The sequence below is a fragment of the Desmodus rotundus genome, chromosome 11 (assembly GCF_022682495.2).
Source record: "Desmodus rotundus isolate HL8 chromosome 11, HLdesRot8A.1, whole genome shotgun sequence".
NCBI classification, from domain to species: Eukaryota; Metazoa; Chordata; class Mammalia; order Chiroptera; family Phyllostomidae; genus Desmodus; species Desmodus rotundus.
In genome coordinates this window covers 21,304,641-21,319,840 of record NC_071397.1, presented here as the reverse complement: position 1 = coordinate 21,319,840, position 15,200 = coordinate 21,304,641, and the positions used below count along the sequence as shown (strand labels likewise).

General features: G+C 40.2%; 1 protein-coding gene across 14 annotated transcripts in view; it reads left to right on the top strand.

Moving 5' to 3' along the window:
- The window catches only part of DST (dystonin), a 422,554-nt gene that overhangs the window by 303,771 nt on the left and 103,583 nt on the right, over nucleotides 1–15,200 (top strand). For all 14 annotated transcript variants that reach the window (XM_053913661.2, XM_053913670.2, XM_053913655.2 and 11 more), the window contains 7 exons: nucleotides 4,300–4,423; nucleotides 7,811–8,019; nucleotides 8,652–8,969; nucleotides 9,447–9,613; nucleotides 11,172–11,328; nucleotides 12,228–12,354; nucleotides 14,621–14,683. In XM_053913661.2, the coding sequence (XP_053769636.1) occupies nucleotides 4,300–4,423; nucleotides 7,811–8,019; nucleotides 8,652–8,969; nucleotides 9,447–9,613; nucleotides 11,172–11,328; nucleotides 12,228–12,354; nucleotides 14,621–14,683 (1,165 nt within the window). The remainder of the gene's footprint in view (nucleotides 1–4,299; nucleotides 4,424–7,810; nucleotides 8,020–8,651; nucleotides 8,970–9,446; nucleotides 9,614–11,171; nucleotides 11,329–12,227; nucleotides 12,355–14,620; nucleotides 14,684–15,200) is intronic.

The window sequence follows — 15,200 nt, the reverse complement described above, 5'->3', positions numbered from 1 at the left end:
AATCCATTTCTAAGTCTGACGATGTTGGGGGGGCGCTTTGCTGCTGGATGACTTTCTAGAGCCACAGCAACACTTGTGTGTGTGTGTGTGTGTGTGTGTGTGTGTGTTTGGTAGACACTTTTGTGCCAGGCCCACTGTTAGCTTTTGTGAAGACGCAAAGATGTCAAAACCCTGTCTCTGCCGTTGGGGAACGCACTTTCTAAAACCACTGTTGTTTTTTTTGCCTTAACCTTTCTTTATATCCTGAGTAGCCATGCAGTGTCTCTGTGGCTTAGGTTTCAGTCTGGTTATAGGGAAAGTTCCTGGAGGCGTTTCTTATATAATACTTCCCTGTAACTAAACTTCTGGGAGACTTTCCCAAACAGATTCCCTCTGATAACAGATTCTTTGGCCGCTTGGAACCACCGTAGGATCTGTAGTCAGACCACAGACCTCGTGCTGGTCATAGTTCCGTGGGCTTCCTGACATCCGTGCCACTGCCTGGACATCGCCACAGTTTCTGGGCTATAAAAATAGGTTGAGGAAATTGTTGCTGTTGGCTTGAGGCATTTGTGTTTTGTTTGTTTTTGCTGCTGTTGTTGCTTTCAAAGGCTGAAATAGAAGAGGATCTTCTAAAGTCTTCCACCTGATATCTTCATTTATTTACTCATTCATTCACTCATTTATTCCAGAAACTTTTTTCTAAATATCCCTTTATTTCTAAAAATATTTTTTTCATTTTTCGTGTTGACATACAATATTATATTAGTTTCCGGTGTACAACCTAGTGATTAGACATTTATACACCTTATGAAGTGATCACCCTGAGAAGTCTGGTACCCACCTGACACCATACATAGTTATTACAGTATCGTTCACTATATTCCCAATGCTGCACTTCACGTCCCCATGACTACTGTGTAACTGCCAATTGTAGTTCTCAATCCCTTCCCCTTTTTCACCCGTCCTCCCGACCCCCCTCCCATCTGGCAACCATCAGTTTGTTCTCTGTACCTATGAGTGTTTCTGTTTTGTGTGTTTGTTTATTTTGTTTTTTATATTTCACATATAAGTGAAATCAAATGGTATTTATCTTTTCTCTGAAATATTTCACTCAGCATAATACCCTCTTGGTCCATCTATGTTGTCTCAAATGGCAGGATTTCATTCTTTCTTATCGCTGAGTCATATTCCAGTGTATATCTGGACCACATCTTCTTTATCCACTCATCTGTTGATGAACACTGAGGCTGCTTCCTTATCTTGGCTCTTGTACGTAATGCTACAAAGAACACAGGGGTGCTTGTATGTTTTTGAATTAGTGTTCTGGGTTTCTTCTTATTCCAGGAACTTTTCTCAAAGCCCACTATATGTCAAACACTGGGCTAGGCAGTAATAATATAAACCTGAATCGGATAAATTCCTAATTCTTGAAGAAGTTACAGTTTGATAGAAGAGACAAATCAATCCAGTGATATTCACAGGAGCTCCTGGGGCAGGGGAGTACTTAACTGGGGTTCGGGAGAGAGCTAGGGAAGGCTTCCCAGCTGAACTTTAAAGAGGGAATAAGAGCTATGCTCAGGATGATGGGTGGGGGGTAGGTTGCATGTGGGAAGGCTGGTGTGTAGAGATGCCAAGGCATTGGGTCTAGCATGAGCAAATAGCTAAGAAGTAGCTGTGTGTTGGACATTTCAGGAACAGAAAGTAGAAAAAGATGAGATTAAAGATAGAATTAAGGAATGGATTTCACTGGACCTTTTATAGCATGCTCAAGTTTTGCATTTATTATGAAGGCAAAAGGAAGCTTCTGAAAGAGTTTAAAGAGGGGAGTGATATACGTAGTCAGATCTGTGTTTTCCACAAAACACATTGGGGGGTTCTATTTCAGGGAAGATGTTGCGAGGCAGGGAGCACAGTTAGAATGCTGTTTCCAATTAAGGGAGAGATTATCCTACAGTGATCCAGAAATGCGGAGCAGAAGTCTGATTTTTTTTTAATTAATTAGCAGGTAAAGTTGTTAGGTCTTGACGGTGGATTTGCACGTGGAAAGGAAGGAGTTCAGGAGGAGCCTTCCATGTATTACCTGGGTAATGAGGTGCAACCCCAGGAGGAAGTTCAGGTGTAGGGAATGAGATGATGGGTTCAGATTTAGCTTTTTGAATTCGAGGTGACTGTTTACACCCAGATGGAAACATTCAAGAGGCTGTTGGAAACCTGGGCCCATGGCCAGGGATGAGTTCATCTACAGTCAGACATATGGGAATTTGAATTTGAAATCCAAATGTGAGACTAGAAGAGGAGCTCGAGTACCTCAAGTGGAAGTAAAGCCAATCGTGGGGCCTGTGCGGCCAGGCAGCCCGTTTGGACGGGGGTGTTAGGAAGGCAGGGCCAAACTCTTGCAAGACGTCATGGTTCCTGTCTCTGCCTCTTCTCTCCTCATTCTTGCTGTTGGCATGCATCTGCTCACTCAGAGCACTCCAGGGACCTCTGTTCAGCAAATTAAAGGTTACATTATCCTCTTGAAGCAGCTGACAGTTAACCATTTCCACTTTCTCTCTTCCTTTAAACTTTGGGGACAGAATTATTCTGGACTCATTTTCACCTCCCTGATCACATTTGGTCTATCTCCTTTCCTGTCCTTATCACTTAGATATAAGTACTCTCCATGACTCTATGGCCTCCTCTGGCATAAAGAGGGGCCTCCTCCTCTGGCATTTCTGTGCTTTCTCCCTTCAGTCTCATCACGGGGCTTGACTCCCAGTGCTTTATGTCTGGTTCTGGCCTGTGTTCAGAGTCTCCTTCATGTCAGCTCTGCTATTTCTTTCTGCATGAGTGTCCCGAAAGCACTTTGAAGTCATGAAACAGACTAGTCATTCCCAAACAGACTCTACTTTGCTCCTAAACTTGCTCCCACTTTGGCTTATGAATTCCATTCGTGACCTAGGCTCAAAAACTTTGGGTACTTCTCAAGTCTCACCTCTGTCCTTTGTACCTGCCCTCTCAAGCAGAGATGTCCAGTGGAACATGCTGTGATGACGGAAATGTTCTTTAATCTACTCGGTCCGACACGGTGGCCCCCAGTCATACCTGGCTACTTAGCGCTCGCAATGTGGCTGGTACAACTGGGAGTGTGAATTTTGAATTCCATTTGATTTCAATCAATTTAAGTTTAAAAACCACATGTAGTTATTGCTACCGTATTGGACAGCACAGCTGTAGCTAATCAGTCATCGAGTCCCGTGGACTCTTCCCAACTCCATAACCAGCTCTGCTTTCTCAGCTCAGACATGCCTTCTCGACTTTATTACTGTGAAGCTGCCCGTAACTGGTCTTTGTGCTTCCTTTCGTCCCCTTGTGTATCCTGCACAGTGTTACCGACTCAGCCTTCCACGAGACAGCTCAGAGCTTGTCACCCCCTTGCTCCAGATCTCTGAATATCTCCCTATTGCTGCAAGATAAAGTGTAAAGTGTAAGCCTGCCATTTGAGGCCTTTCAGTCCTGTTAGTATTTATTCAACTGTACACACTCTCACACTGGATGGGACTCTCATTTTCCCCAGGTGTTTCTGTTCCCATCTTTGTTCCTTCTCTTTGTTCTCCAGGGAAGTTTTCTCCTCCTCCACTTCCTTTTGCCCACATCCATACTTTCTTCAGGACCCATCTCAACGCTTCTGTCCCAGAGGTGACACCATCTCCCTCTCCGGCTATTCCTCCTCTAAACTTCTGGTGGCACTTTTTTTACTCACTTTTGACGTTTAATCTCTTCTGTCTTAGACTAGGGGGTCCCTGTGACACATGGAGCTCCATGTGTGCTTGATTTCTGTATTTCTCACAACATGTAGCAAGGCCTTTTTGAATATGATAGATGTTATGTGACTTTTATTGAATTAACAGTACGAAATATGACTCAGGATCTGCTGAAATAGAGGTCCTTAATGATCTTTTTAAGTGGAGATATTTGTTTTTTGTTTGTTTTTGTTACCTGGTAGTAGTGGGAGTATTGTACAAAGACTAAAACTGGGGGCTAAGGGGCAACTCAGGCCAAGCGATGGGGGGGTCACAGGATCAGGAGTAAGGCCAGTTAACATGAACATATGCTCGAGATTTATTTCAAGACTGACTTTCTATTATCCTGACTGGCTGATGCTTTTGCTAGTGCCACTTTATAACTGGCCACGGTCTACGAATTCTGGAGTAAGCTTATGATGATGAAAAGTTTACTCCGTCCACCTGAACTTTACCTTTCTGTAAGTCGTTTTTCTCCTGTTGGAAATCTGTTACTGAGTCCTACCAAGTATAATCGAAGCGTTCGGTCCTCCAGGCTCTGCAAGGACAGATATCAAGTCAGCAGGTTGCTGTAGAGAAACTGAAAAAAACAGCCGAAGTGCTTTTAGATGCCAGGGGATCTTTGCTGCCAGCCAAGAATGAAATCCAGAAAACACTGGGTAAGTGTTCATTTCCTTGTTTTAAATGCAGGCGTTCTAATGGAGACGGAGAAAAGGCTCACCAGCCCATACTTTTCATTCACATCCTTTCCCTGTGAAATGATGTTTCTCGTTCTGGGAGAAGGCGTGCCTTCTTTGGCGGGACTGTTAGAATCTGGAAATGGGAGCTGTGTAGTGTGAAAACAGTGTATTTAAATTTTAATATTGTATTTAGACAATGTAACAGAAACTCTTCATCTAATAGTCACCACAGAAAGGAGAACTTTCCAAAACAGACTCCTGGTGGGATCTCTCTCTCCAAAGCAAGAGCACAGGTTTAAGGGGTTGAGAGACGAGCAGATGATGCGACATATGTTTCACCCCAAAGAGCATGAATTGAAATCGGAATAGAAATTCCAGACAAAGAGAAAGAATGAACTTTGCTCTTGTGAAACCACTTTGTACAGGGGGATCCTTTTTTTTACAGACATCCAAACTCTTTTGACCTTGCACCCTTTTCAAAGAATTTTTAGTATGCACCCTCATATATGCACACGTATTTATAAATTACATAGACATATCACTGTATTATACTATGTGTACTGTAATTATAAAACACAAAAATGTAAAGTTTCAAAGTGTAAGACAAAAGTACGAATGGAAGCTCTGGCCTTTGTTTCCTGTGCCCCAGTGCACTGTCCCAACGCCCCCCGCTGGCCACACCACTGTGAGGGGTTGGGCGGAGGGATTGGGTGGAGGAAGAACGACTTTGTTACGTGTGTTTCTGTTATTCGAAGAGGTATTTTGACATATTCCCCATTGTTAATCATACTTAGTTTGGCTTTCGTTTGTTTATAGTCCATACGTTACCTTATTTTAAGACCTTAAAACTTCTCTCAGGCATAATTTTCTAGGAATATGTGTAAGTATATTTAAGATTTAGAGGAGTTTCTGTAGGATCTATATGACTTCTAAAAAAATCAACCACTTAAAAAATAATATTTTAGTACATTTTGTTCTGTACCTTTTTCTAAAATAATTGTTTACTAAAATCAAGATTTTTACTTCAGTGAGACAGTATTTCTTCACAAAGAAGTCCAGAAATACCAGTAACACCAAAACTGAGTTAACGTTATTAAAGTGGCTGCTCGGGAAATCACGTAGCACCGTTAAAGGGATAGCCCATGTGACCCTAGGGTCAGAGGTGCCCATCTGAGAAGCAGCTCACCTGCCAATTATGACCTGCAATTCAGAGTATTTGCTCTTTCAAATTAGGACTCCTACTTGAACCCATTGCTTATTTTCCCTGCCAGTAGCATCTCCGGGCTTATTAAATGCTGTCCACCTCCCCCGTCAGCATTGCAAGGGGCTTTATTGTGTTTTAGTGACGGGAGCCTGATTGTCTCTGTGAGTCATCTAAATGTAACATCTCATTTCAGTGAAAATTTGCCTGTTTTCTCATGATAAAATATCAGAACATTTAAAAAGAAATATTGTTTGTTTATATGGATTAGTTCCCTGGGTCAAACAAGCATGCAAGATACTTCATTTTTATAGAGATGTTTTAGGTCCAAATTTTCTTCTACTGAAGGATTCTACAGTGCATCAGACTGAAGCATTCAGAGGTAATTAAAATACTTTTCAAATCCTTGGCATATAAGTGATAAATTAACAATTAAAAACAGATCGTTTCAGAGAGAGAGAGAAGGTTAAAAACCATTGTCTTTGGAACTTTTCATCGTTCTGCAGCATAGAATGTAGGGTATTAAAATGTAGGGCTTAACATGCAAGTGAAAACTAGACCAGAAAGGTTTTTTTTTTTTTAAAGCATCTCACATCTTCAGAATAAAAGTACAGTTAATCTCATCTGAGATGTATTGACCTGTTAAGCTTGTTTATTTTTCCCTTTTGTCTGGTATGAAAATTTTTAAATAGATTCTACTTGTGTACATTTAAGAATAATCTCAGCCTTCTTTATCTATTTTTATTGTATTTTTTCCATTACCACTTATCCCCCCTGCAATCACCACACTATCGTATGTGTCCATGAGTCCTTTTTCCTTTTGGCTTGATCCCTCCACCCCAACACCTGCCCCACATAGCTGTCATCCTGCTCGCTGAGTCTGTCTCTATTTTGCCGATTAGTTCAGTTTGTTCATTAGATTCCCCATATAAATGAAATCATGTATGGTATTTGTCTTTCTCTGACTGGCTTATTTCACTTAGCATAATATTCTCTAGGTTCTTGCGTGCTGTCGCAAAAGGTAACGTTTTCTTCTTTTTTCCAGCCGGGTAGAATTCCATTGTGTAAATGTCCCATAGTTGCTTTATCCACTCATCTACTGACGGGCCCTTGGGCTGCTGCCATATCTTGGCGATTGTATACAATGCTGCAGTGAACACAGGGGTGCTTATGCTCTTTCAAATTAGTATTTTGGATTTCTTCTGATATATTCCCAGAAGTAGGATCGCTGGGTCAGAAGGCAGATCTATTTTTAATTTTTTGAGGTGTTTCCACACTGCTTTCCAGAGCGGCTGCACCGACCTGCATCCTACCGATGGAATCCCATTTCTCCATCTCCTGGCCAGCACTCGCCGTTTGTTGATTTATTGATGATAACTGTTCTGACTAGTGTGAGGTGATATATCTCCTTGTGGTTTTAATTTGCATTTCTCCGATGATTAGTGATGTTGAGCAACTTTTCGTATGTCTATTTGCCATCTGTGTGTCCTCTTTGGAGAAGTGTCTATTCAGGTCCTTGTCCATTTTTAAATTGGATCGTTTTTATTTTAAGTGGGTTTTTATTGTTGTATGTTTTCTCAGTACATTGGCATTTGCAGATTTCTGTGCATCTGAGTACTTTGCTTAGGATGATGACAGAAGCTTAATTTATACATGTGTGTGAGAGGGAGAGAGCTAGTGCAAGGGAGGGAGAGAATTTTTATACGTAAAGGTTAATTCTTGGCAAGGTTTTATGACTATATATTGTTCCTTGAGAACAGCAGTGTGTGAGGGTCCCATTTTACTCCCCATGTGGTCATCAGTAAGTGTGGTTCATCTGAAATGGGATTGGGCGAGCGCACTACTCCAAAGGTTTGCCGTGTGGGCTGCTCTCGTCTCTCTAGGACAACTGAGATGTTCATGCATCTCAAACTCTTTTCTCAAGTGCAGATGATACATGTATTAACTGTTTTTAAAAATAGTTTTCATCCTCCAGCGTGATCTTTTCTTTCTTTGTTAAGAGTTTAGATGGTGCTCTAATAATACATTATAAATTTATCATTTAAACTTCTTTTCTGTCCCAGCTTTGGTGTGGAAATTTTTTGATTTCCTCTTAGTGTATTTGCGAAAAGGACTAGGGCAAAGGTAACTTTGTGGATAACATTTCCTGATTTTTTTTGGACTAGATGACATTGTTGGGAGGTACGATGGTCTGTCCAAGTCTGTTAATGAACGCCATGAGAAACTCCAGATAACCTTGACCCGCTCACTGAGTGTACAGGACGGCCTGGATGACATGCTCGGCTGGATGGCAGGTGTGGAAAGTTCTCTGAGAGAACAAGGTCAAGTGCCCTTAAACTCTGCTGCTCTCCAGGATGTCATCAGTAAAAACGTTGTAAGTGACATATAAAAAAGAAATAAATGATACCACTTTTAGATTAAAAAAATAAACCCAATTAAATACCTCCAGGAATAAGTAAATGTAAGACAAATTTAAGGATATAGAAACACAGACGTTTTCTGAATATATCTGTGGAAAGTAGTGCTTGCACAAAAACAGATATGTAAAATGATTTCTCTATGAAGGAGTACAGAAAGAGTTTTGTATCCTTTTTCATGAGGATTATTCATTGTAGGGGCTTACACACACATCGAGTCCTATCGTGGTTGTCATTGACTCAGCCAGCTGCACATGAGGTTAATCAGATCAATCTTGTTGTTGTCTAGCCTTTTAAAAATTAGGACCGTGGATAATCCTCAGGCTCCATTAGATCCCCGGGGTTGCTGAGTAGCAGCCGCCTCCTGCCTCTCTCAGGCAACTAGCCAGCTGTTCTCTACTCTCCCTTGAAGAGATTTGGGACGGGATTCCTCAAGGGACAGATCAAACTTGTCAGTCAGTCCCAACCGTGAACCTTCCTTAGTCACAGGTTGTTAAGCTTATGTTGTTAGGAAGAGTAATTTTTAAAACTCTGGGACATTATTTGTAAACATTCTTATAAAGCATATGCAATACTTGATCTGTTTCAGATGCTGGAGCAGGACATCGCAAGTCGCCAGGGCAGTATAAATGCCATGAATGAAAAAGTGAAGAAGTTTATGGAAACAACAGACCCGTCCACCGCATCCTCACTGCAAGCCAAAATGAACGACTTGTCTGTCCGGTTTTCAGACGCAAGCCGTAAACACAAAGAGAAACTTGCAAAAATGGAGGAGCTGAAAACCAAAGTAGAACTGTTTGAGAACCTCTCAGAAAAGCTTCAAACGTTTTTAGAGACAAAAAGCCAGACCCTCACGGAGGCAGACGTGCCAGGGAAAGATGTTCCTGAGTTGTCCCAGTATGTGCAGGTGTGTCTTCCTTGGCTCTCACAGGGCTGGTCAAGTACCTGAACAGTTGAGACAAGCTTATATGTTTATTGGCAGAATTATTATTAGCCATCATCATTTCCTCTGCTGGTGGATTAGTAAAGATCTCTGCTTGCTTTCTTTACAAAGCACAAATCCCAACTTCTCCTTGAAGCCTTTGCTCACTGATTAGAAATGAACACTGTATCTCAGGGATACCCTTTTCACATATCATAGATGATGTAAGCTTCTTCTGTGCCAGAACTCACAAAGGGACAGATGTAAACAGTGACTTGTTCAGTTAAGTGAAGTTTACTGTGCTCTAACTAACCTGCCTGCATGCTTGTTTATACTTAGAATACTGACCATAGGGCAGGGTTATTTTCATGTCAGATTCTGGTCACATCGTACTTCTTGACGGGATGCCATTTGAAGAGCTAGCAACATCTTACATTGATTGGATATCTAAATGCTTTGTAGGAATCAACTTCTGAATTCTTACAACGCAAGAAAGATCTGGAAGTTTTGCACAGTCTCTTGGAGGAGATATCCAGCCATGGCTTACCAGGTGATAAGGCCCTGGTTTTTGAAAAAACAAATAATTTGTCCAAGAAATTCAAAGAAATGGAGGATACCATCAAAGAAAAGTAAGCACCACTTAAGAAACTGGATTTTATTCTGTGTGATACTAATTAGAATGAGTTACTTTTACTTACTTACAGAGATACCTGAAACAACTTTGAGCACTGGAGAAGAAGCACGGACTACTAGATAAGTGCTTCTGTGTTGATTTTTTGGGCTATTAAAATTAAGTGTAGTTTTGTTAAAATATTTAGCAGGGAAATTAAAGATACCATATATGAAAGTAGAAAGCATTATGTACGGAAAATGGTGGTGGTAGTGTATCACTGAAAATAACCGAAACTTTCTGTAGTGTCTGAAGCCTTTGGCAAATACCATCTTTTTATTTGCAAAGGCAGAAATAACCTTAACATAGCCCATGATTTGTTTTCTGGGTTCAATTCAGAGACTGCCCTTTTTTTTTTTATAAAATAGTTTACTTTGTTTGAGTTGTTGATAAGACATGACTCTATGAACAGTCAAGATAAGAACCTAAGCTGAGCTGCAGAGCTGTACAGGGCGGAGCCGCGTGACTGAACTTTTGTATTTCTGATCTCCTGTTGGTTTAGCACACACACGGAACATCTGGTTTTGCTAACGGTGATACAGAAGACCCCCCCCAAATAGAATACGTTATTTCTCTTTCAACTATGTGCTATTTCTTCATAATTCTCTACCTCAAGCCTTTGAGTGCTGTCTGTACTTCTCACAGAGCTATATTTTCCATCTCGTCATATAATATTTAATCCATATTTTACACAGAAGAAATAGTCTTGGTTGTCTCAGGTAAACCCCAGGTTGTTTCTTTCAAATGGATTTGATTTTAAAAGCACGTGGTCATCGGTAATTAGCCCAGCTGCAGTGCACTTTTATGTGCCAGTATTCCACACACTTGCACATGTGTGCGTGTTCTCCACATGTTGGCCACGTTCCAAATCTGTCTCCACAGCTGCTCCGGTGCTGGGCATGCGCCCCCCTCCGTGGTGCTGAGGTACAGAAAGGTCCATAGAGTTAACCTAGGAGCCTCCTCAATATCTATAGGGGAGACCCATTAAAACTTTTCAGCCACTAGGTCTCACTTCTTTTGGTGCCTGAAATCAGTGCTTTAAGGCACCTGCTTTTATCCATCCACTAAAGTGACTGTAGTATAGTGTAAGAACCACTAGGTGGCGCGACGTTTTCCTCATGTCTGTGATGTGTAAATGTTTCCCCGCTGGTCCTGTGCCTGCTGGCAGTAAGCACCAATAAAGTGGACAGATCAAAGCTCATTGAATCTAAATAATGTTAAAACTGTTTATATAGGCTTCGAGTTTATGTAGCATTATGGAGTGCCATTACATATGGGGTACAGATTTCTTCTCCTAACTCTATCTACAGACCTTGCTCTGAGAATTAGACGAATTCTCAGTTGATTCCACTTACTACCTATAAACCTTTCCTCCTGTATCAGATGGTTAGAGTGTACATGGGGGAAGATTTTTCTTAATATTAAACCTGATTTGACGAAAGTTACTTATTAGTAATTAGTCCTTTGGAGCGTCTCCTTTCTGTGGCTTAAATTCATCAATAATTTCTGTTATCTAGGAAAGAGGCTGTGTCTTCTTGTCAAGAACAGATGGCCGCTTTCCAAGTCCTGGTTCAATCATTAAAGTCGTGGATAAAAGAAACCACAGAAAGAGTTCCCATTGTGCAGCCTTCTTTTGGTGCAGAAGATTTAGGAAAATCTTTGGAAGAAACTAAGGTGAATCATCGTGTCTAATACTAATTGCTCATTTGCCTGTGTCGGTAATTAGAGGTTCAGATTAATAGTGGTTTCCTCGTTTGTAGTGTCACATAAGGTAGACCCTCATGTAGGTATGGCATGTTTTGGTTATATTGGGAAGTCATGGCATGGGGTTATCCGATCTCTTGAGGGATTAACTTGCTTTGTTTGAAGAGATGGATAGTGAGTTGTTGACTCTTACCGTATCTAAGTTCCCTTCGTCACCAAGTCTCTACTTAGTTTCAGCTACTTTAATGCCATGTCTCATAATGTTAAGTAACAGAATCTCTCTTCAACTCAGCATTTTACTGTAGCTTGAGTTTAACACTATAACCAATATTTGAAGATAGAAGTTAATTTAATCCCTACGAAGTATACAAGTCTTTTTTTGTCATCTTACTCATCAAAACCTATGGCCAGTTGCACCAATTTTTATACTCCAATTCAAGGAGGTGTGTGTTTTTCAAAATTCATTGAAATTTTGATGATTAAAACACACTCTTACATGGAATTTTGAATTCCCATTTTTAAAATTGTTCCCAGGACAGTTCTTCTTGTAACCTGACTGTTACCTGGTGTAGTTCTCCATCTTACAGTTGACAGTTTAGAACCCACGGCAGCCAGGCAGAGCCGGGCTTCCGCTGTGGCTGGGAGCAGAACGCAGGCTGACCCTGCTCCACTGCTCACTGCTAACAGTGTCAGCGGTCACCCGGGCTGTTGGAGCGAGTAGGCATGCTGCCTTTGTCTTCCATCCACTCCCCCACGAATCGGGACCCACAACCATTATTGTTTTAAGACATGTTTAGGAAATTGGATTGTAATGTATAACTTTGAAAATATTATGAAGACTGAAAAATAATGTGTTTTTATACCTCAAGAAATTACAAGAAGAGTGGAGTTTAAAAACACCAGAGATTCAGAAAGTCAACAGCAGTGGGATCTCACTATGTAACCTAATAAGTGCCCTGACTACCCCTGCAAAGGCGATAGCGGCAGTAACATCAGGTATGTGTCCTGTTTACATTCATGGCGAAACCCGTAAGAATGGGGCTGGCTCATGATAATTTTATTTGTGTGTGTTATTTTTTTGAATCAATGCATAAAATAATCTCAGAAATACAAAGGGGAAGTAACAAGAAAGATGGCACAAATAAACATGCTAAAAACTCTGATGCAAAAGTATCTGGACTAGTCAGATTTTAAATCCTGCTTATGTTTGATTTTATTAAAGACTACAACTAAAATATAGGCAAATTAATGTGTAAGGAGAAGGAGCATTATATTGGGGAAAGGGAAAGATCAGATTTTAATTTTTTTTTTACCTTAATGAATGGAGATGCTAAACTTCTGTTTGAAATATTTGATGTCGAAGTGAGTCTGGTTTCCTGGGAAGGAGGAAGTGAGGGAAGGAAACTGGTTCTCCTCTGTAGAGTGGACCTCTCCTTTTATTCCCAGCTGCTTCTACTCCTCACACTATTCACAAAGAAAACAATTATGTAATATGCTAACCAGTACATCTAAATCACAATCTTTATTATGGTTGAATCACTCTTTTCAACCGAAACGGAGGCCTGTGTATAAATAATGATTCTATTGGTAAAATTCAGTTGTGGGAATAGTTTTAAATTTAAAACATACTTACATTGTTGTCAGTTTCAGTGTTTTCAATTTTTTTAATCCAAGAACATACAGAAGGCAGGCCCCCTATCTTTATTCTGGAAGTTTCTGTGGTGTCCGTGTCCTGCCCAGCCCCTGTCTGTCCCTGCTGTGAGAGACATTCCATCGGGGCCACTCAGCCCACCATTTATTCTGCTCCATGAACCCCATTCCGGGGGTGCTCCTGTTTTACATGATGTGATGATCTCTCTTTTCTCTCCTCATCAGATTTCCTGAAATGTCAGGTTTATTTTTAAGAAAAGGAACTCTATGGTGTTTTATTTTAGTTCTTCATGTCCACTTTTTGTTTGCAATAAATAAAAATGGAGGGGGGGCAGAATGGATGAAAGACAGGGAAGAGATTAACCAAAGAACATTTATGCACAACCCATGGACATGGACAACAATACGGGGATTGGCCTGGAGGGCTGGGGGTGGGGCTTGTGAGGGTGGGCAAAGGGAGAAAAAAGCAGGGACAACTGTAGTAGCATAAACAATGAAAAAATAAAATCAAGTTTACGTTGCCCTTTAAAAATATTTTTCTATTCTTGGTAACTACTAAGCGTGGTAGGAATTAATCTTGAGCATACAGGATATTTTCTCTTCCATCTGAAATGCTGTTGTGTATGTGCATTTTTTAAAGGGACAAAACTTAGACTGAGATTCAGATATTTAAATGTTTTTGTTTGTTTAGAACTGCTCTCATGTGGCTAGTTTTGGGAAATGTCTTTGTGTGTTGGATGGATAGCCAATGCATACTTGAACAAGAAAGCCTAATTATCTGTTTAATATTCTGGTTATGGGAAAAGGTACCAAGGCTACATGTTTACATAATTAAAAGAAATAAGAATTGCTACTCACTGAGCAGTTTCTATTTTCTAGGCAATATAGGTTTACTGCGTTTCTTACTGTGGTCTCACAAGACAGGCATTATTGAGAGGTTTGGTGAAGTGGTGGTTAATTTGTCCAGTCACACAGCGAGTGGTGAGTGGGGCTGGGGGGTCGCCCGGGCCCTCAGCCCCTGTGCTCTCCTCTCTCCCTGGTGACAGACACAGTGTAAGTTTAGCAATAGGATTTCCTTCTTTTTTTACTTTTAGCTTTCCTGTCTTTTCACATCACTCTGCCTCTACACAGCCCATGATAACACTGTGTAAATGCACTGACGGTTTTCAATTTCTCCAGTAAGGCAGGAGCTCTTTTTGTCCGTCAGTCTTGTGTGCTTTGGGCAGTGCTCACATGGGGCAACTGCTGAGCTTCAGAGACTTTATCACTAACGTGGCTACCGACAAAGACGCTTCATCGCAGAAGTGAGATTACTCTACACTCACGTTTAACGAGTAATGTATGTAATGTACATTTACCGAAACTCTCGTGGTTAAGGTGATCATGTCACTACTTGAAGAATGAACTTTGTGTAGAAGAAAGAAATGGCTTGATCTTTTAAATTTCGTTCCTTCATTTGATTTTGAAATTGAATCAGTATTTTCTATTTTCAAATAGTAACAACATGTTAAAATAATGACTGCTTATAGGGGTTTGATTTCATGTAACCTACTATCAATGTGTAGAAATACTATGGAAATCTGTGATGACTTCAGTGGTAATATTTTCACAGGTGGAGTAATGTTAAATGGTGAAGGAACAGCCACAGATGCTCCCGAAATTTTGGCAAATAAAGGTGAATAATAACTTTAAGTGCTTATTTATTACGATAAATTGGTATTCTTTTCTGAGAGGAAGTCTTTTTGGAGGTGGGATAATAGTTATATTAAAATTGCAAATGAATTAAAATTATATTAATTTGATAGTCACATTCTCCATAAATATCATCTTTATATGACATTTTATGTAATCTTGTTCATCTGAAATTAGTGAAATCCAGTAGTTCAGTTTGGCTTTTGGTTATGTTTCCTTCTTTTTGGTTAATTTGAGATATTTTTCACTGGACATATTATTTAAGCTATTTTCTTGAGTTTGATATGTGAAGAATTAATAAGTAATATTTCATGGTCTTGGTTTTTTAAATTCTATTTAAAGTATCTATTTCATTTCACTTATATTACAGAATGTCCCTAAATTATTTGTCATTAAAAAGCATTATAAGATGATCTAACCTATTACTTCTACAAATTCTGACTTTATCACAGTAGGCTTAATATTGACAAAACAGAAGGGAATATCCTACAAAGCAAACT